The sequence below is a fragment of the Pleurodeles waltl genome, chromosome 9, assembly GCF_031143425.1.
Source record: "Pleurodeles waltl isolate 20211129_DDA chromosome 9, aPleWal1.hap1.20221129, whole genome shotgun sequence".
Lineage (NCBI taxonomy): Eukaryota > Metazoa > Chordata > Amphibia > Caudata > Salamandridae > Pleurodeles > Pleurodeles waltl.
In genome coordinates, this window is record NC_090448.1 from 1057984699 (window position 1) to 1058007773 (window position 23075).

The following is a 23075-nucleotide window of genomic DNA, read 5'->3' on the forward strand; positions in this document are numbered from 1 at the left end:
TGAAACCTACCAAACCTGCATTTTTTGAAACTAGACATCTAGAGGAATCCAGAATGGGGTGACTTGTGGGGCTCTCACCAGGTTCTGTTACCCAGAATCCTTTGCAAAGCTCAACATTTGGCATAAAACACTTTTTCCACAAATTTCCTTCCACACAGCATTCCCCCAAGTCTCCTGATAAAAATGGTACCACACATGTGAGGCTACCCCTAGTGCCGGCTACAGGAAATGCCCCAAAACACAACATGGACACATCACATTTTCCCAAAGAAAACTGATTTGTTTTTTGCAAAGTGCCTAGTTGTGGATTTTGGCCTCTAGCTCATCTGGCACCTAGGAAAACCTAGCAAATCTTGACATTTCAGAAAACTAGACACCTAGGGGAACCCAGGATGGGATAACTTGTGGCTCTCTCACCAAGTTCTGTTACCCAGAATACTTAACAAACCTCAACATTGGGCAAAAATAAACACTGTTTCCTCACATTTTGCTGATAGAAAGTTCTGGAATCTGAGAGGAGCCACAAACTTTCTTCCACTCAGCATTCCCCCAGGACTCCCGATTAAAATGGCACGTCACTTGTCTGGTTAGGCCTAGTGCCCGCAACAGGAAATGCCCCAAAACACTACATGGACACATGAAAATGATCAAATAAAAAAATTACCTGTTTTTGCGTGGGGGGGGGGGGGGGGTGAACGGGGGGTGTAGGGGTGCACCTACGTTTTGGTCCTGGGTTCAGCAGCCATCTAGGGAACCCTAAAAAAACCCAGAAATTTCTGAAAACTAGACATCCAAGGGAGTCCAGGGAGGTGTGACTTGCATGGGATCCCCCGGTGTTTTCTTACCCAGAATCTTCAGCAAACCATAATTTTAGCTAAAAAATCACATTGTTCCCACATTTCTGTTTGGGATCATCGCACCGGCACAAATTTCCTACCACCCAATGTTTCCTTAAGTCTCTTTTAGTGTGCTGGGGGGAGAGTTGAAAGACTGTTACCCCCTTCTGGTGGGTTGGGGGCAGGCATAGCCATGCCCATACTGGTTGGTAGCCACCACCCCACTATTTTTTATTTTATTTTAGTTCCCTAGGCTTTTCGGGCCCCCGGGGAGTGGATTGGGGGTAATTGCCCCATCTGGCCACTGGGGGCAGAACAACTTTGTCCCTATTTATTTGGGATGGGGGTATGGCCATAACCCTACCCTCATTTTTTTTTAAAAAAAAAGTCTTGTCGGTGGGGTTCTGTCCCACTTGGGGGCAGAGGGGCCTTCCAAAAATAGGCCGCTCTGCCCTGAAAGCGGGCAGAAATGACCAACAGTAAGTGTGCTGGCCCCCCAAACACAACACACACACCTATCCCTGGTGCCGAAGTGGTTTCTGACCTAACCTAATTAAAAATTGCCCCCCGGGGGAGCGACCCTTGCCTAAGGGGCCGCTCACCCTTCATTGTGTAAACAACATAAACCAAAATCCCTGGTGTCTACTGGGCATTTCTGCAGCGTGATCGCTTCACGGTCAAGCTGCAGAAATGCTCAGGCAGACAGGAAAGGAAAGGAATGGCCTTTCCTTTCCTTTCATGTCCTCTGCCTGCCCCCAGCCCCAATCGGAAGAGAAATGCAAAGAATTTCTCTTTCGATCACGCTGGAAGCTGAGCTGAGCTTCCAGCTCGATGGGGACTGCCCCTGATGAGGTCAGATGTCACGGGGGCAGCATAAAATTGCTGAATGCTGTTTATGGCTGTGATTGGCAGTAGTGGTATACTAGATTTCCATTTTTGCAAAAACTAGCTGAGCTGGTTCATTTTTACCATGTTTCGATGATGGTGCACATTTAAGTTTCCCCAAATCATGAGTATATATATCACTCAACTTAGCCTAATGTTTCTCGCCAAAATCTGTGTGAACAAATGAGACTTGTTTTTAACATTAATTTCAATAAGATTTAAAATGATAGTATTCATATTATATACCTATAATCTGTATTACATATATATATATATATATATATATATATATATATATATATATATATATATATATATATATATATACATACATATTACAGATAAAAATTCCCAGTGATGGAGCAAAAGACTTATTGGCTGCTGCTGTGAATTGTGAACATTTGGTTATCTTTGTGTATATTCTAAGAAAACAAAGGCATTCAGTAAACTTACCACCATGCTTTTTTTTAGAAAATTCTGTTGTACTAAATGTTTAAAGTTCTATTAACTGTCCATACTGTATACAGTGGGGCTAATGTGGGATGTCGCAAAAAAAATTGAAAATTATTGCAGCACCCTTGCCAAAGTGTTTGAATGAGCTAGATGCACTATTGAGTATCACTGTGGCTTGGATTAAGCATGAAAAATCATTTCTTGATTTGCTAATAGATACTAATTAACAATGGACCTGATTTAGACTTTGGCTCACTGGTATTCAATCACAAACGTGATGGATAACCCATCCACATTTTTACAAGTTCATTAGAGTATACTCTAATTCAGGCCCTATATTTAGAGAGTGTGTCAGACATAAAGGTTAGTGAATGCTAGTTTCATTAATGACTTTTGTTGGTCTTTGTTTAGGTGATATTTATGTTCACGCTGATCTGCATGGTGCAACAAGCTGTGTCATCAAGAACCCCACAGGTAACTCCTGTTTTGTGAATGATATGTACTTTGTAGTATAAATATTTGGTACAAGATGCCATTTTATTTCACATGTTGGATTTCCAAAAGCGATGAACGCATTGTGAACTATCTTTAACTATGTGCCCCTGGGACACAGAGAAATGTTGGTATTGCCACAAGTGAGGAAAGCACCTTCTGGACTGGAACATTTTGACTTATGTGTAGTGGAAAGAATTGTAAGTAAGAAAAGGGTGGGACAAATACAAAATTAAAGTGCCGCTACCACCAAAGATGTCATAATGTAATTATTAACAGCCCCACACTGATTAGATGAGTTTTCTCCCAAACAATTATCCTTTTTCTCATTGTGGTAGGCCCTCAACATTGGGTACATTCAGCATGGATCCTTTTTCACATCTATAAACTGAAATATCATACAGATTGGAAAATCAATGTGAGACATTCCCATAATTTAGATGTTCCTAGTCTCTTGACGGAAAGTCTTATTTTTATTAAAGACAGGGAGGCGAGTATTATGCGTTTCTTTTCTTACTTTATTAAATAGCAGCAGTCAAGAAACTACAGTTCCCTTAAGGCAAAGTGAAAAGAGCCAATGGGAACGAAAACGTGTACAACAACAATGAACCAATACACATGCACATAGGGTATTATGACATCACTTGACTGCGAACAGCCCTCTTTTCTTGCGAGAGGTCAATCAGAATTAAACAAAGGAAATATGGCAAAAATAATAAATATGGCCAAAATACAGGCTACCAGTTCAGAAAAAATGTTCAACACTCCAGAAAATGGAGAATGGTCGGAGCGAGAAGGATCCATGCCTCGGAGAACTCTAGTAGGAGAGAGCGAAGATAGAAGACTGGAGCACCAGGACGCAGATGAAGTCTTATGATGATGGTGGTAACGCTTGCGCTGAGGCTAAAACAAGGGAGGGAAAAGATAACAAGTGTTACATCCAAGTGGAGGGATAATACTCGCCTCCGTATCTTTAATAAAATTAAGACTTTCCGTCAAGAGACTAGGAAAATCTACATTTTATGGCAAGACCGGAGGCTCCTATTATGCGAGTTCAAAGCATATTAATTACATTCAATGATACATTATCAACAGGTTTGCAATAAAAAATTTAAAAAACATTATCGTTAGAACAATCTGCAGATTTAAGAATATCCTCCAGGCGAGACCTCGCCCAAAAGGCTTTACAAGCAATAGTTCCCCTAGAGGAATGAGCACCAAACATGGAAGTATCGATGCCTTCAAGGGACATAATCCATTTGACCCAACGTGCTAAGTTAGCTGCAGATACCGGATTAAAAGGCTTCCTGAAGGAAATTAGAAGTTGAGAAGAAGAGGAGGTTCTTAAATCTGCAGTTTTTTGTTCATAAACTTTTAAACATTGTGCAACACATAATTTGGGGTGATCTGGAAAATAAGGATAGAAAACAGAAGTTAAATTAGTCTTGGTTCGACGAGAAACTGTAAACAGAACACCAGTATGAGTAAATTGACGATTAGAAATATCTAAGGCCTTAACATCCAAAATACGTTTGATAGAAACAAGACATAAAAGCATTGTTAACTTAGCAGATAACATTTTTAGAGTAAGCATACTATTATCAGGCCATGACAATAGAAAGTTTAAAACAATATTAACATCCCATAAATGTCTATATTTTGGCATTGGAGGATTAGAATATTTTACTCCCTTCAAAAGACGACAAACAAGTTGATGTTCCCCCACTGGCTTCCCATTAACATAGGTATGATTGGAAGAAATCGCAGACCTATATAAATTGATGATACGAAAAGCTTTGCCTTTGCTAGCTTCGTCCGCCAAACAATTTGCAATAAAAATCACATCTGCAGTGCCACTTATGCAGTTATACATAGGGGTTGGGTGGCAATTGATTCAGACTCCAAGTTCTGTTATATTATTCTTTTTTTATTATATTGTTCTGTTTCACATCAACGTCGAATCTACATTTATTAATGATCCTATGGATACACCACTTGTAGCAAAGCCAATGCACAGGGTTATACGTTGCTTGAAGAAACACCCATGTGATTAGGTGGATGGACTTTCACCAAACCTGTTCTCAATAGCAATAGCCCTATAAAACATTCTTGGGTCCTATAAGTAGCTTACTACTATTAATAACAATTTTTGTTAAGGGCAACACTCTGCTGACTCCTTGGTGCGAGTGTAACACATTTAATTATCATACTTATAACAAAATGCTTTCTCGGTTAAATATTAATAAAAAGATTCAAGCTAAAAATCAAAGAAACAAAGCCTAAACAAATAAAGAAAAGCTTCCACAAACAACCACTAAAACAACACTTTTTATTACAAATTTTGTATACAGGTTTTACACAACAATGACAAAAGCAGTCCCACACCTCAAAGGCAAGAACACATCCTTGCCAGCCAATCTGAAAACTACTCTCATGTGCTTAGGTAAACTCAGCTTAATTGAGACTAGAATTACCAGATGTCTGTCAAGATAACAAACAAATGAAAACCAGGCACCATGGGGGCTGAACAATGCTAAAATGCTTTCTTCTTTGCACCCAAATTAAGATGAAAATGAGAAACATATCAAAGGGTATTTGTTGAGACTGAGGGAGGCTGCAGCAAATATAGGAATAACACTTAAAGGATTAAGTAAAGACCTGACAACTCCAAGTCTACAGAATGAAAATTCAGCAGACCTGGGGGACATAGAGAAGATTGCATAATAGGAGAATGTAGCAAAGATCATTCAGAGAAACATGGGATAATTTTGACATTGGTCATTTGGGTGCACAGCTCAAGATGGCAATACAATAGTCATCTCACCAAACATCATAGTCATAAACTGCTATAAACTCCATTTGTGTTTCTTGGAATGCAGGAGGACATGGCCGGGATGCCCATCAGATTATAGACTACACTTATTCAACTTCACTCAGAGTACCAGAGGCTACAGGTAGTAAGAGGCAGTAAATATATCATTCAGAACATTGCCTTTTTATCCATTTCAGTGGTTACCTATAACCCACAGGCCACTGAATTGTTGACCACATAAATTCAGATGAATTGGTCAGGGATATTTGCTTACGCTTTTCCCCCTCTCCCGCTCATTCCATTTCTACTCAACAAACTGCGTCAAAACAAGCTCAAACTCATACTCATAGCGCCAACCTGGGCACGTCAACCCTGGTACACAACACTATTAGACCTGTTAGTAGTACCACATATCAAACTCCCAAACAAACCAGATCTGTTAACCCGAAACAAACAACAGATCATGCATCCAAATCCCAACATACTCAGTCTAGCAATTTGGCTCCTGAAGTCATAGAATTTGGGTATCTACAACTACCAACTGAATGTATGGAAGTAATTAAACAAGCAAGAAACCCCACTACCAGGCAGTGCTATGCCAACAAATGGAAAAGATTTGTGTATTACTGTCAATCTAAACAAATTATCCCTCTTTCAGCATCAATACAAGAGATTGTATGTTATTTGATTCATTTGCAAAAAGCAAACTTAGCTTTTTCATCCATAAAAATACATCTCACTGCAATCCCTGCGTATTTGCAAAATATACAACACAGCTCTTTATTTAGAGTTCCTGTTATCAAAGCCTTCATTGAAGGGTTAAAACGCATCATCCCACCTAGACTGCCTCCAGTGCCTTCGTGGAATCTAAACATAGTGCTCACACGACTTATGGGCCCACCATTTGAACCTATGCATTCATAGGTTGTATCACCGTTTCATATCAATCAAACAGTGGAACTACCAGTCTTCTTCCCACAGCCAGATTCTGTGGCAGAAAGAGCCCTGCACACATTAGATATTAAAAGAGCCTTAATGTATTACATAGATAGAACAAAATCACTTAGAAAAATGAAACAGTTATTTGTGGCGTTCCAAAAACCACATACTGGTATCCCCATTTCAAAACAAGGTTTAGCTAGATGGATAGTAAAATGCATTCAAACATGTTACCTTAAAGCTAAAAGGCAGCTCTTAGTTACACCTAAAGCACGTTCCACAAGGAAAAAGGGGCTACAATGGTTTTCTTAGGAAATATACCAATGGCTGGAATTTGTAAAGCAGCTACTTGGCCAACACCACATACATTTACCAAGCATTACTGTGTAGATGTGTTAGCAACACAGCAAGCCACAGTAGGCCAAGCTGTACTAAGAACATTATTTCAAACAACTTCAACTCCTACAGGCTAACCACTGCTTTTATGGGAGGAGAAACTGCTTTGTAGTCTGTGCATGGTATGTGTATCTGCAGCTACACATGCCATCGAACGGAAAATGTCACTTACCCAGTGTACATCTGTTCGTGGCATGTTCCTCTACAGATTCACATGCACCCTCCCTCTCCACGGGAGCATATAGCCGTTTAAGTTCAATATTCACTTGCACATATGTGTATGTATATGTATGTATGTATGTATATATATATATATATATACACACTTATATTTATATATTCCATTTGCATGGACATCTATTTTCTTTAAACTCTATCACTCCTACCTTACCCTCTGCGGGAAAACAATCTAACATGGAGTCGATGCCCATGCGCAGTGGAGCTGAAAAGGAGGAGTCACTCGATCCCGTGACTCGAAAACACTTCTTCGAACAAAAACAGCTTGTAACACTGCGAGCCCAACACTAGATGGCAGACTATGCAAAGTATGTGAATCTGCAGCGGAACATGCCACGAACAGATGTACACTGGGTAAGTGACATTTTCCATATATACTAAAATTGAGCGTGTGTTAGATAGGAAAATGTGTATGTTTTCAAAATGCATAAACTGATGTTTGGGAAAAAATTTCAAAATATTTTGAAAGCTGATATTTGAGTGACACATCACATCATTATATAAACTTATTTCTATTATCATTCCCTTGGTTCCAGGGGCATCACAGCTATGTCTGTCCCATGTAAATACATTCAGAATTGACAAACCCTTCTTTAGATTACTGTTGTAGATCCTGCCTGATACTCAAAGGTCATTACTGCTGGTAATCTTTCATATGATGGCCACTAATATAATCTTGACTGATAAGGTCATGAGTACAGCGCTGATAATATCATTAGTTTGAGATTATTTTCATTGAACATAAGTAGCTCTTACTACAGAAAAGGTTGGAGACTGCTGGGTTAAACATTAGTTTTTTTGCGGGTGCCTTGTATGAAAAAAGGGATATTTAGAGGAACATTTTTGGTTAAGCAACTTAATTAGCTGACTCACTGACTTGTTTAGTGTAAGAGCGCTCATCTTATATGCACATGCTTTCACATATTCTGCGGCTCTCTTTCCTGTGTATAGATGTCCAAAACAAGGCAAACTGTCTCCTATTGTGTGGCAGTTGTCTCGTATTCTGAGGCCACGCGACATCCTTATCAAATGGTATTCACATTTATGCAGTAAGGGCCGACACAGCACATTGAGTTTCAGTCTTGACGTTCTACTTAATAATGAGAGCTGTAGAGCCTCAACCTAGGCTTTGCTGTACACTTTCTGCAAACTCTGGATGTGAGATTCAAGGCAGATGCGACTCTTGGCACAATCGTGATAGGGAATGTTTTTGACTAAGCCTCACCGGTATTGTGGCTGGCTACTTCTACCTAATTCAATTATGGACGCTTGATGATATCCCCACGAGCCTGGAGGAGTAGGGCTTTGATATAGGAGTACTTTACTCATCATCGCTATTCTTGTACTCCTAGCTCTCATATTGTGGTATCCTTTTGGCAGTCTTCTGGTGACTTTTACTGAACATTTATGAAAGAACTCATTATGCCCTCTCAATTGTATGGTTTTAACCATTCAGTAGTGCGTGCAACCCATGAATGCTTTCTAACACTTTTGGTGGTCTGTGTCAAAGACGAATCAGTGGACTAGGAAGATAAAAAGATCAGAGTGTCTACAGGGATAATATTATCGTTCCAGCTGGCAATAAAGGACATGGTTCAGTATATGTTCTTAAATATTTGAACACTGATTGAGTGTGAAATAAATGTATTAAAACTCTGAGGCTTATTTACAAGCCCCACTGCTCCACTGGAGCGTCACTTTTGTGACGCTCCTGTGGCGCTACCTGCAGAGCCATATCTATAAGGCCACATAAAGCCAGTCTTCATGGCTTTACACGCTCTTGTAGATATGGCGTGAGACAACGCAACGCAAGTAGTTGTGTTGCCTCACACTGCATTAGGGAGGCGTGCCATGGGTTTTATTGTTGATGTTCCCATGTAACACCCATGGCATTTGACACATACCCAGATTTACGAGAAATCTTAAACCTGGGAATGGGGAGGTGTAAGGGAGGCGCAATAGGGAGAAATAATATTATTTCTCCCTGTTTTTTCTGCAGCACAAATAGAAGGAGGAAATCACCTCCATTGATTGCTTTTGTGCAGTAAGGTGTCGCTACCTGCTAAAAAACAATCATCCCCACCACGCAGGCACCCTTGCACCATGGTGCAAAGGTACCTGCCCTGGTGCATGGCAGACATGTGTGCCCCAGTGCAGGGTGAGAGGACAGAAATGCGTTGTATCATATAGATACGGTGCATGTCTACCCTTTCCTGGTGGCGCAGGGAGGCGCAGCAAGTGCCTTGCTTTACTGCCCTGTGCCACAGGCTTGTTAACGAGCCCCATAGTTTGCTATTTAACGTTTTAAGCTCTCAACTCTGTCCTTCCTTTTCTCGTACGTCTGATTAGAAGTGGCTACACTATTTGATATAAGGATGCAGTATATGTGAAGAAACAAACAGTACTAATCATTTTGAGGATTTTACATATTTGTGTTTTCCTTCCATATAACCACAGAGCAAATATTCAAAATAACAATGTGTGATTTACTGTGTCAATTATCATTGTTTCCTTACCAAACTGACCACTGTAGTCCCTAAATAGCTGTCTATGTTTGCTATTTTAGGGGAGCCAGTGCCACCTCGAACCCTGACTGAAGCTGGCACAATGGCTGTGTGCTACAGTGCTGCTTGGGATGCTCGTGTCATCACTAGTGCTTGGTGGGTCCATCACAATCAGGTAATGGAGATTTTTCATACTCTTATATTTCGGGAAGCATGGGCAGTTCAGGGATCTAATTAAAGCTGACAGGCAGTCTGGAGCTTTCTCTCTCACCTTGCAATTACTGTTTTAAGCAGTGATGCCTTGTAATACTTTCATGCAAAGGTGAGTGAGCTGGAGTGCATGGAGATGAGACCATATGCTTGTCTGTGGTGTCTACGAAATGGCACTAAATAGATTTGATTATGAAATCTTCGAACAGATGGAAGGCACGTTTAGAAAGTGATTCATTTACTTTTGTGGTGCTTGTCCAAGAGTTAGTATGGTTTTATGATTCAAATGAGAACATCGAGGATAAGCAACTTCTCTTAAAGATGAGTAATGAAAGGTGCTTTAACGTGATTATTGTTCCATATTATAAACAAGGTGACATAGAAAGGTTGTGCCCATGTTCAACTTGAGTCACTTGTGTTGGCTTGGCAGATGGCAGAAACATTCAAAACATTAACATGGATAGTCACTCTATACCTACTCCTACACACTTTAGGGGCATTTCCTATATATATTCTCAGCTTGCCTAACTCTGTGTCCCATTTAGTTCAGTGCCTGTGGTGCCCGAAACATACTGGAATTGGTGCCTTCCACACAAATCTGTTTTGGTTGTGTTGTCAATCCCCCTATTTTTGCATGTGTTTTTAGCTTTGTTGTGACCTTTTTTACATTGCTTGTTTGACTCTGAAGCCATTTGTTGCCAAGTTTTTAAGTACTGCAGTTAAAAGATGCCTACACAGGGGACCTGGTCAGATACTTTGTTCACATCTAGTTATTGCTGCTTCTGTTCCCGGATCTCTTATGATTCACTTGTGAAGCTGATGTATTTGAATAGGGAGTTATATAATGTATTCCTAGAGAAATCAATGTACTTAGCTTTTCATCGCCCGGTTGCCACCAGATATTACTACAGAGGTGGATCATATCTCCTCCCTTGAACCCGATTGTGCTTCCCCATCGCCTAAAGAACCTGTCTCAATCTCATCCCGAATTCCCTGGCCATCTTTGAACTTGCAGCAAATTGCAGCAAAATGCTGCAGATCTTTCAGACACTGATTGCTCCCGGTAGTGGACCTTCAAAGCCACACTGACCTCCAGTTAGACTGTTGTCAAAAGGCACTCCTCAGATGCTGAGTGTCTCTGTAGGTCCCATGCCTGGCTTTTGCTAAAGCTGGTTCAGACTTCCATTCCAGCCCAGGGTCCACACAAGTTCCTTTCTTGTAGGCACTGATACTGACTCTGCCTGCAGTAGATCCATTTGCATATCCTTTCTCTGACCCCAAACCAATGTGGATCAGTGCCAAGCCTATGTCGTTCTACAAAATAACTAAGGCACAATCAGTGGTTGGTTGCACGGCCTTCAGCCCAGACTTCCCCTTGATGCCATGACTATCAGAGTCTGCAGGCCCTCTTCAACTCCCAACTCTTGTGCAACCATAGCATCTCCAATGTGCAATCTTATCCTTCCTCAATACACTGATGAAGGGCTGTGCTGTGCTGAGACGAAATGCCAGTGGTCTAGGTACCCCACCTAGACCTGTACTCACCATCTGGTCCATCAGTGGTAGCAAGTGCCTCTTTTGCTTTAGCAGTGTGAAAATGTGAATTGCCTACTATGGAAATCAAAGCCAATTTATTGGCTGAAATTCTTCAACCATCTAAGCAACTATTACCATTTAAAGCCGATCATTCTTACAAACACTCTCATGGCCATTTGGTCTGAGCCATAGTCAGTCCCTCCGGTCAGCTGACATGAGCAGAGGGCCATAGACCAGCCCCTGGCGGTCCTGATGTTTTGTTGAAACACACAATGCTTAAAGCCTTATGGTACAGGCATCCACAAGTAAAGTCATGCCAGATGTATTTTCTTTGAACCACCTTGAGATGGAGTTGAAGCCTATTGATACGTTTATAAAGAAAATGCTTTCTTCAGTTTTTCCTAGCTTCATTATCTTTGAGTTTGGTGTGCCTTCTGGAATGGTACACCAATGCCTTATAGACCATGGCCAACCAGATCTTCCTGCCCATCTCAGAAGACCTCAGGGCTTCACTGGCCCAAAATGATCCAAGACAGATGGAACTCCGAAAAGTATATGTTACATTTAGGCCTGGACATCACCAATTACGCAGGCCATGTTTTTGGTACCAGTGGAGTGCTTAGGAGGTGTGCTTGGATGTGATCAGCCAGATTGTTAGGGGACATGCCCTTCTATGGCTCTAGAGTATCCTGAGGAAAGGGTGAGTCGGTCTTCAAGGGATTTAAAGAAAGTTGCGCCTCAGCTTGATCTTTATTATTATTTTCCCCAGCCAGACAATTCCAGTGGTAATATAGAAAGCTTAGCAGCTATTCCAGAGGCCTAGCTTAGCAGAAGCTTCAAGTTCCCAAACCGCTTTGATTTACCCTCCCATGCCCACAATCAGCCAGGGGGGACAGACTGATCAAAATTCATCAATGGGGCTATGCTTTGCCTTTCATTCTGTCTCCACTCCTTATTTCCCCAACACCCAAGCAATTTGGTAGGCCAGACTTCATGTAAGAAGCTTATAGCCTTCTGACCAAAGGTGCCATGTTCCGTAAAGAGGCGGGATGCTATTTGCTCTATGCCTCATTTCAAAGAAGCATGTAGGTCTCATGGCTATAATGGACCTCAAACCGTTAAATGCCTTTCTGAGGAAGAACAGATTTAAAATGCTCAAAAGGCTCAGTTCTTCTCTGCTATAGATCCATGGAACAAATGGGGTAACTGGTCTTTCATATACCCATCTTGCAGTCATACAGACACTATCTGCAGCTTACAATGGAGTTGGAACAATGACAGTTTGCTCTCCTGACTTTTAACCTTAGTTCATCCATTGGGTGTTCATTCAATAGAAGGCTATGGTTGCAGCTCACCCTCATAGGTCCGTTTACATATATTCCCATCCCTTAGTGAGTATCTGCTCAAGGCAGGCTTATCGCAGTCAGTCACAGACATCCTCAAGACAACAGTCGGGTTTTTGATTTTCAGGTTTCCATTCATTGTATATTTTCAGGATGCAGTTACATTCAAGGTTTTTCTATCACCACATTGACTCTGGGACATTCAGAATATGATCCTATTATTTCAGACTCTGTCCTGGTTCTTGGTGAGGATGGTTCTGAGAATTGGCCTCATGCATCGTCATTGGTCCCTGCTTCAGATTGCACATATGGACCCTGCTAAGGAACCTATGGTTTCAAAGGGCCCAGAATCAGGGTTGCCTCTCCAGTTCTGACTAAACCTTGCAAGATACAGGATCTCATATGGTGACTGATGAGTGCCAGTCTGACAATTGGAAGGCTAACTTTCCTGGATTTCATTGTCTTAACAGATGCATTGTTACTAAGTTGGGGAGGCCTGCTGGGGAGGAGATCAGGGGGCATGTGTTCTCCACTGGACAGCCACCTCCATTTCAACTTTTTGGAGCTTCTGGCATTCTGCCTGATCCTAAAAGCCTCCCTGCTAACTATCAAGAGAAGGCTAAGTCAGGTCCTAATTGACATACCAACCGCCATGTGGTACTGCAACAAGCAGGGCACAATGGCATCTGGATCCTGTTCCAAGAGGCTCTATGTCTCTTTTGGTGGATGGGCCAGCAGAATATCTTTTTGGTAGTCAACCACCTAGCGGGGCTGCTGAATGCCTCAGCAGATGAGCCATCCAGAGGTGGCACACGGCTTCTTCAATCAGTGGGCATGCCCTGTCTGGATCTGTTTGCCACTGCCGAGAGTGTGCAGTGTCAAAGCTTCTGATCGCTGAACTTTCCCCCAAAAACGTTGTTGAGAAATGCATTCTATCAGCGATGGGAAACAAGTTTTCTGTACGCATCCACCACTACCTCTCCTGCCTCTAGTTCTGAAGAAAGTCAGGACAGACTAGGCCCAAATCCTCCTAATATCCCTGGACTAGGCCAGAAGAGTGTGGTACCCAGAGCTCCCCAGCCTGAGCATGTTTGCTCCAATCCGGTAACCATTCAGGAGGACCTCCTGGCTCAGCAACAGTGGATGGTCCTACAGCCAAATCTCTACAATCCACACCTCCATTCATGGAGAATGAGTGCTGGCACTTGAATTCTTTTGACGTACCACCGGAAGCATCAGATCATTCTTGGAACCAGTCGTCTATCTATGCACTGAGAAATGCTTGTAGCCTAGTGTGGGATCCATCATTCGACTCTTTGCAGGCCATTCTTTTTAACGGATTGTTGTTAATTTTGCCATTGACCCAGTTCGGCCTTGAGGGACCACAGGTAAGGGTTACTTGTCTGTCCTTTTGGCCTTTTTGTATTTGCTTGACCAACGCTCTCTCTGTAAATCACCAGTTGTAATGTGCTATCAGAAGCATCTGATGCTTATTTTCCATCATGCCTAAATCTAGTTTTGACATTCCTTCTGTGTACTCCAATCCAGGTTATTAACAGTTGCCTTTTTTTGGCTTACGGCAGTCAAGATGGTTGTCACTTCCGCATGCCACCCGAGTGAACTGTAAGCTGGACTCTGCGCAGTCTCTCTACACCACTTTCCTCTAAGGCAAACTGGTGCTGAGCACTCAGGTTACCTTCTTGCCAAGGGTGATTTCACCCTTCCCTGTTGCTCTGTTACCCTGCTGACATTTTTCTCTCCACCACACCCGTCCAAAGAGAAGAGGCATGATCTTAAGGAAGCTTTGAGTTTCTACATTGATAGTACAAGAGACCATCATGGGTATCAGTTCATGGGTTCGCTGAGACCAAGAGATACATGGTGGTGCAAAAGAGGATTCTGTTCAGAAGGACAGTTGTCTGCACTAAAATCTGTTAAAACGTTGCATTAATATCATTTATTAAAATTGACACAATCTCTTCCACATCTAAAACTACTTGGCCCACTTCAACAAATAGTATAAGAAACAACTGTATATGCTGTAAACACTACTAAATATGATTTAAGATTTTGTGATTGACATTGCCATATTAAGAAGAACCATCATTTTGTCGCAGATTCTCTCGTAATACTATGGCAGATTTTGACCTTTTGTATATTGTAGGATGTATTAAACTTTGTGGAACTATGGGTGAGGGAAAGATCAGGTCTTTATACCTAATTCGACTAATTTCAGTAATCACTGTTACTCTTGTAATAGATGGTAGGTTAAAATGCCATTACCTAATGTCAAGTGACCAACAGTTGTCAAACATGGCTGCCCAAGGAGTTTCCATTCATGTGTGTGTTCAAAACAGTATGTGTATTGTTTGGCTTGGTTCACAGTTTATATTGAGATTGGAATTTTGTGCTTTAAATCACGTTGGTGGCCTATGCCTAAAATCTAATAAAAAGCATCATGGCAGTCAACAAGATGCTGAAATTATATCCATGCACAGCTTTATAGCTTGCAAGTCTAGTACACCATGATAATTACAGGACCACGGTGCACACACAGAAAACAGAAACCCCAAAGAACATATGTAGGTCTTTATTTCAGCACCTCAGTCACATTCTGTTGGTCTCCCAACTGACCATCCCCAACAATCGTTATCACCTACATCATTACATTCTATTACATCATGCCACTGTAAGATAAAACAACATGCCACACATCTCTCTCCCATAACATTACCCATTACCTAGGATAAAAGATAAATCCAAAATGAGTGTGATAACTAGAATACTTGTCAGCATATGTTAAATATCTAAACACACAACTAATAGAGAACCTGTACATAAAATTATGTTCTATACATCACTGCCAAATAAAGAACAGCTAATACAATAAATAAAATGCAACATTAATGTCCTCTGAAAAGGAGCAGAGAACAGAATTATAACTGTTCCCCCAAAAGCACGATTATAAAAAGGGTTTCACTGGTCCACAAAATCCTATAAATTAGAGGGCTTCTTACTGATCCTTTGGCTCTTCCTTCTGAGATTACCTGATGTGAGGCAATGTTTTATGTCCACAGTCTCTGGACCATCTTCCCTCCCTTCCTTGTTGACAAAACAATAACCATTACATCATATATCTTTCTCCTGTGGTATATGTACAAAAACAACTGTACACTTGTTCCATATCTGGCCATCATGTGTCTATACAGATTTCTTAATTTGACTACTTTCAAGTTTCTTGTGAATTTAGACCACTCAGTACGTCCCTTTGGTGCTCTCACTGTCACATAGTCCTCCACTCTTATCAGCGTATCCTTCACCTTTTTGTGTTGGTCATACAATTCCTTTCTCTTCATCTGTAGATCAATCTCTTTTTCTTTGTTCCAAAACATCCAGGCAGGACACACTTTTGTGGAAAGAGCTCAGCCCTTAAACAATTCAAATGAAGACTTTCCAGTAGCTGAATGTGGAGACACACGATATTCCACTATTCTCCTGGATAGTTCTGTCTTCCAGTTAAGACCATTCATCCTGGCTCATTGTATCCCTTCGTTTAATTACTCTCTCTACAGCACCATTGGTTTGGGGATGATACAGAGCCGACATTTTGTATGTGATCCCACTTCTTTCAAATAAGATTTTATTTGAGCAGAGCAAAACTGCACTCCATTGTCCGTAGGTAAGTAATTTGAAAACATTTCTCTTCTGAAAATATTATCCAGAAGCTTGATAACAGTTATCGAGGATATATCTCTCACATGTGATACTTCCACCCACCTTGCGTATAAGTCCATCAATCGCATAAGGAGTTGCATGTTCACCCCTTGTTGGTTTCAATATATTCATGGTTACCTCTTCACAAGGATGAGAAGGCAAGTCCCTACAAACCATGTGTACATTGCTTGGTCTTAATCCCTTGTCACATGCTGCACATTCTACACACTCCCATACCACTTTTTCAACATCATGATCTAGTGCAGGCCACTAGAAATCCCTGCGTATTCTTTCTTTGTTCTTCACTATATCAATCAATCAGTTTTTGTAAAGCGCAGCTACTCACCCATTAGGGTTTCAAGGCACTGGGGTGGGGTGGGGGGCCTCTTTCGAAGAGCCACGTCTTGAGGTTCTTCCTGAAGATGATGAGCGATGGGCTTTGTCTGAGGTGCAGGGGGAGGTTGTTCCGGCTCTTTGCTGCGATGTAGGTGAACTCAAGTGGCCCTCTTGTGCCAAATGCACAGTCCTTGCTGTAGGCTTTGTTGGGTAATCAACCATGTGCCTCTCAACTGAAAACCCTTGTCCACAGAATGTTTGTGTCTAACCATTCACCAACACACTCCACACTTCTTAAATTCCTTGTCATCGGGTATGCCCCGCAATACCAAGTCCATTGCTTTCTTTACTTCTGGATCCTTTCTCAATTCCAACAACCATTCCTCCTTACTGGCACCTCCCTGCGTTACTTCACAGACACTGAGTCATTCATCAAAATTCTCTTCCACTTTCCTTGACTCATTCACTGCGAAAAATCGCTTGCTCTTGGTCTGTACTGTACTGAAACTGCAATAACTCTCCTGCATCACCTGCATTACCACTTCAGTTTCTTCCGTCACCGCCTGGCTCAGCACAATATGGCACACTTCAGAGCTGTGCTTTTTGTGCCTGTGTTAGGGAAAACTCAAGTCAGAAATGGAGTCAATGGATTTTTTACAAACTCAAGCTCAAAGTCATGTAGACAATTCGATAGACCGAGCTATACATATACCTAAATCACCAAGGGTTGCCCAAGGCGACAAAATAAGTTAAGTCAAACTAGCATTATCAAAACTAAGTATTCAAGAAGGACAGTACATATCATCAGCAAGAATATCTGCGATATAGAAATTAAGCATTGCTCCGGATTAGCAATCATCAGTTAGTCCAATTTTGCAGAGTCATGATCTTAGCTGGGAATAGGGTAACCCTACAATTTGAAAAATCAGGGAAATACATGTGTGGGGCAGTGGACAAAAAAGTGAAAGTGTCAGCATTTCTGATGCTCAATCAAGAGTCTTTGAAGGGGATTGGAAGAAAGGTTTTTTAAGTCTCAAAAGGGCATCTCAAAGGGGCAAAGGCAGAGAGGGAAGATACCTCTCCAAGGGGCACAGCATCGGATTCTTTATCAGCAGGGGTCTGGAAAATTTGAAGATCTGATCCAGAGTCCAACTGGTCATCGATATAGCAAAGTTCATAAAGCATTCTGGTTTGCCAAAATTATCAGTCCAGTTTATGTTTAAGGGGCATCATCCGATAGAAATCGATCACAAGAGTCCAGTCTGAAACAATTCAATATTTTCCCAAGCCTGTCATGGGAACGTCTTCCATCGGTGTGACTCTCCACACAGGTTTGAAACATTTGTACAGTTTGTTAGTCCATCTATTCAGAATGTTCCGGATTCAAGGACAGTTACACTTTCTCTCTATGTCTAAACAATAGGGCCTATTACCAAAGCTAGTCTTCTCATAGGAACAAGGTCTGAAAGAAAGCTTATGTTTAGGAATTAATCAGCATTTCCTACACAGTCACAAAATACAAGCTTTGCAGGCCTTACTTTTGCTAACGCAAGAGAATTACAGTAATACATGTAATTAATGTTTTAATATAACACATATAATATGCAGTCTTATGAACTTAAAATTAATAATGCTTCATTACTATGTGGGCTACATTCACTTTAAACAAGGAAGTGCATTTCTTTTATTTTCTGCACTCATTTCAATTCATTAATCATTAGAAATTCAATATCATTTCAATGCGTTTTATTAGTCTAGAATCTGAATTGCATCATAATATCAATTTAGTCCTTCTAACATTTGGTTTAATACAAATACCACCTTTCTCGAACTCTACAGCGTAAGCAAATGCACACTTAAATAGCGTGTCAGTGCAGCTTCTACATTCAAACCATTAGTGCTTTGATTCACATAAGGCTTAAGCAGTCACATACTGATGACTCTTTGTGACACGAGGGACACTACTAAATTTTAGACTACACCATATGCATAGCTGAAGAAACCATACAAATGGAATACTTTCATTAATCATTCGAATCAAGTTAGGAGAGGCATTGCTGTATAAAACATTTGAATCATTACTGGCTAATAGTGAACAGAAACGCCTGTTATCTGAGAGGCGGTTCCCTCATTATATCAATCAGGAAACATTTAGAAAAAGTTTTTTGATGGAGGGTAAAGATGATTTTTTTTAAATGTTCCAAAAGGTAAGAGCTCCAGGCAGCACATTACTGTAAATTATCAATGTTTTTCTTTCCAGGTGTGTGTTCAAGCATATAAACTGTGTTGAAGTGTACAGTATTTGTTTTAGCTGAAATGAGCTATGGTTTTCAAATTGGTTGTTTGGCTCACCCTTTCTCACCGTGGGGTAACATGTTTTCAATTGTTTGCATTTTTAGGTCTCAAAAACAGCACCAACTGGAGAATATTTGACAACAGGAAGTTTCATGATTCGAGGTGAGAGTTGGATTGTGCAGGCGATTATTTTCTGCTCCATTCCATGTCACGTTACAGCTCGTTGCAATAATACAATAATAGTTGTTATAATAATTTTTTATGAGCTGCACAGCTGAAAAGTGCTGCCTGGCTACTTACTTACTTTTTGCTTTTTTTTCATTTAATTTACCATTCAGACATGATTATCTGCCATCTTACAACTCTAAGCTAAAAATGGCCGCCATGGTTCATGACATTGCACATGCGTTCAGCACCCATTTTGGAATGGGTTTTATTTACATAGAAAAATAGAAAACCCATTTCAAGAAAGCCTGCCATGCATAGGTATGTGTCTTGATGCATGTGCCCTTATGCGTGTGGCATCAAGCATTGGTAAAGCCAATAGCACAACTTTTTAGAACCCAAGACGTATTGGGTTTGTCAATGCTTGGTAGAAATTTTCTGCTTGTGTCCTCTTGTTTCCTTTAATTAATGAAAACTGCCTTGATCCAATATTGTGCAGCTGATTCTACAGCATGAGGTATTCAGGACGAAAATCCTTAGAATATCTTTAGACATAATTTAAAGAACGCCATAAAGCGCGATTTAAAAAAAATATTTTGAAGCCTAAGTGTAACTACCTCGTGAAAGCCTTCCAACATTTAAAATGCATAAAGGTCAGACTGTAAAATATGTGATACCCTTTGTAGTAGACATTGTACCTTTTCTTGCACATTCTATTAATTTCAGTAGTTGTGATGTTGACTGCATGTTCTATGCAGTATTATTCATAGTGTCTTCAGATGTACTGTGTATCTGATGAAAGTCATAAAAGTAGATCAAGAGACATGAAACGGAGCCCACATAAGCTATCAAAGGTATTCTTTTCCCCTCTGTCACAGAACGGCATTTCTGTGTTTGTGCCCAGAAAGGTATGAAAGTAAATACGTCTGCAGTTAGTGACATGCTCTCTGCTGGCAAAATCAAACTTCTGCACGTGATGGGGGTCAAGAACAAGATGTTGATTTAACAGTAATGGGAGGAAGGAGAGTTGAGAAAGAGAACATTGTATTGGGATCTCTTGGCTGAGATGAAGGGCATGAGGCCAGGTGTGCAATTTGGTGCTAATCAATGTTAAGTTAGTGGAGAGAACTAGTAAGAAGGAGCTGGGTGCATGGAGATGGAAAGATATCTGCCTCTCTGGAGCATGACAGACAAGGAAAGGCAACTGATCAGCAGCTGTTAAGCATTTATTTATTGATTTTATGGGTTTCTTGGTTCTGCATGTGCACCAATGATATTGAATATTAAGTTCCAAAATGCAAGCTCTGTCAACAAAAAGTCATTAAAGGAATGGCTAGCAATGAATTCTGTCATAGGACCCCCAGGGAGTCTACAAAGTGAAGAAGTTGATTATCATTCTCCTTGTGAAAGGGACAGAAACATAAGGGAGAATGGGATATTCCCTTCCAGGTGTGTGAAGTAACACGTACTGACATTCTGCTATGGTGGGCTACCGGACCTATCCTGCCAGAGATCTCTGCCTGAACCTGCCCTCGAAGTCTAGACCCACTAGGGATGTGCTTGAAGAGGAATGTGGCTGAATTAAGTGCATATTATGATGATTGAAGGATGTAGAGCACAGTACTCTGTTTTTCATTATACTATCTGCAGCATGTTTAGCTGGAACTTAAATGCTTTGCACACTTCTACCATCTAATGTTTGACTTTGATTGTTCTAATTTGTTTTTCTGTATCAATGCCTTCTGGTTTTAATATGACACCTACCCTCGAAAACCACATCATACCAGGACACAAATTTTACCTTAGATTGTTTTTTCCTTCTATCGGATCTGGATGTGATTATGAGCTCTCCATTCCAATGAGTGCCAAAAGATCATATATTGATGCAGGTAGACCAGGGCTTTATTTGACAGAAAAAACTATGGCCCTCATTACAACCCTGGCAGTCGGTGATAAAGCGGCGGTAATACTGCCAACAGGCCAGCGGTAAAAAAATAATAATAATTTTGACCACGCCGGAAACCGCCAACACAGACAGCCACTTTAACACTCCGACTCCCACAGCGGTAGCAACAAGCACTGCGGCGGTAACCGCCAACAGCCAGGCGGAAGACAGTGTACCGCCCACTGTATTATGAGAGGCCAATTCGCCACCTTTTCAGGGGCGGTACCAACGCCATCAAAAGCATGGCAGAAACAGTACACAGAAGGGAAATGACTCGCCTCTCGACACTCAAGGAAGAACCACGATGCCATGGAGCCCGAGTTGCACATATTTCCAATGCTGGTCTACCTCCTCCTACACCAGGAACACGAACGGCGGCGAAGATGAACACGGTGAGTACCACACCAAGGGATGGGGAGGAAACAGAGAGTGACACACACACACAGTACGCAACACCCCCACCCCCAACACCATACACTAAAACAGATGCAACAGCATTACATATCCACCCTGTAACCCTCAGGAATAAAGCAAGGACAAAAGGAATTGATTAAAGTGAGTGTAATATTAGAAATGTAGATAAATACGTCCTTAAAGCACAAAACAGTATGTACAATATATACAAATAGAGGGACTATGCCCACTCCAAAATGTCCGTGGCCCACAGGGCCATAACACTTAGACCAAGGCCACACTTGACTCCTGCCTCAAAAAGGAGAGAACACTGCTGGGGCATCAGGTAGAAGATACACAGGCACCTCAAGGGGAAGGTGAACGGGAGGCATCTCAGCTGGAAGATGGCACAACGCCACTGCTCCTGGAGAGGCCTACATGCTTTCTGCTTTGTCCTGGGGAGTGCAAAGCCACAATCTCTCTAGTGTGTGGTTTGCCCACTGCTTGGTCCTGGGGAGTGCAAATCCACAGTCTCTCAAGTGGGTGCCTTCTTCAACAGGTTCTGGAGGGGGCTTTGTGCCCAGTGTGCTTCATCCTGGCAAGGACGGGGTGAGTGGATGCCTTCTTCCACTGGATCTGGAGTGGGCCGTGTGCCCAGTGTGTTTCTTCCTTGCGAGGAGGGGGTGAGTGGATGCCTTCTTCCACTGGTTCTGGAGGGGGCCTTGTGCCCACTGTGCCTCACCCAGGCAAGGAGGGGGTGAGTGGATGCCTTCTTCCACTGGTTCTGGAGGGGGCCTTGTGCCCTGTGATGCAGATCCTGGATGGTGCAAGGTCACAATCTCTCACCTTGGTGTCACACCTACAGTTGCTGCAGGGGCCAGGACGCACTACAGCCCATGTAGGCACGACTACACACTGCTCGCCGGCGGTGACGGCTGCTCAGTGGTGGCAGGTAGCGGTGCTGTCAGTGGTGGGTGGAGGCTCCAGCCCTTCCCCTGCAGCCTCGGACGGCTGCCCACTGGGGCTGCTGCTGCTGGCAGTGGTGCAGGTGGCGGTACTGGCAGTGATGGGGTGAGGCTCCAGCCCTTCCCCTGCAGCCTCGGATGGCTGCCCACTGGGGCTGCTACTGCTGGCAGTGGTGCAGGTGGTGGTGCAGGTGGTGGTGCAGGTGGCGGTGCTGTCAGTGGTGGGGGGAGGCTCCAGTCCTTCCCCTGCAGCCTCGGATGGCTGTAGTGCCATGGCTGGTGGTGTTTGACCAGATGGTGCTCCAGCCCGAGACACTAGATCCATCCTGCCTGCGGTGTCTGTTCCTTTTACATTGGCCGTGGCATGCGTTGTTCCTTTCCTGCCCTTGGCAGCTGCCGGTGCCTCCTTGCTTCTGCCAGCAGGTGTTCCCTTCCTGCCCTTGCTAGCTGGTGGTGCCTTCTTGCCCTTGCTAGCTGGTGGTGCCTCCTTGCCCTTGCTGGCTGGTGGTGCATCCTTCCCCTTGCTGGCTGGTGCTCCCTTCCTAACCTTGCTAGCTGGCTTCCCCTTCTTGCGATGGGCAGGTGGTGCAGGCACACTGTCTGTGCTGACGGGTGACTC

The 23075-nt window shown here is 42.2% G+C and overlaps 1 protein-coding gene across 1 annotated transcript in view; it reads left to right on the top strand.

The window, feature by feature from the left end:
* Positions 1-23075, top strand: part of NEMF (nuclear export mediator factor) — a 273128-nt gene that overhangs the window by 122918 nt on the left and 127135 nt on the right. The window contains exons 18-20 of the mRNA XM_069208695.1: positions 2586-2648; positions 9617-9729; positions 19093-19150. Of these exons, the coding sequence (XP_069064796.1) occupies positions 2586-2648; positions 9617-9729; positions 19093-19150 (234 nt within the window). The remainder of the gene's footprint in view (positions 1-2585; positions 2649-9616; positions 9730-19092; positions 19151-23075) is intronic.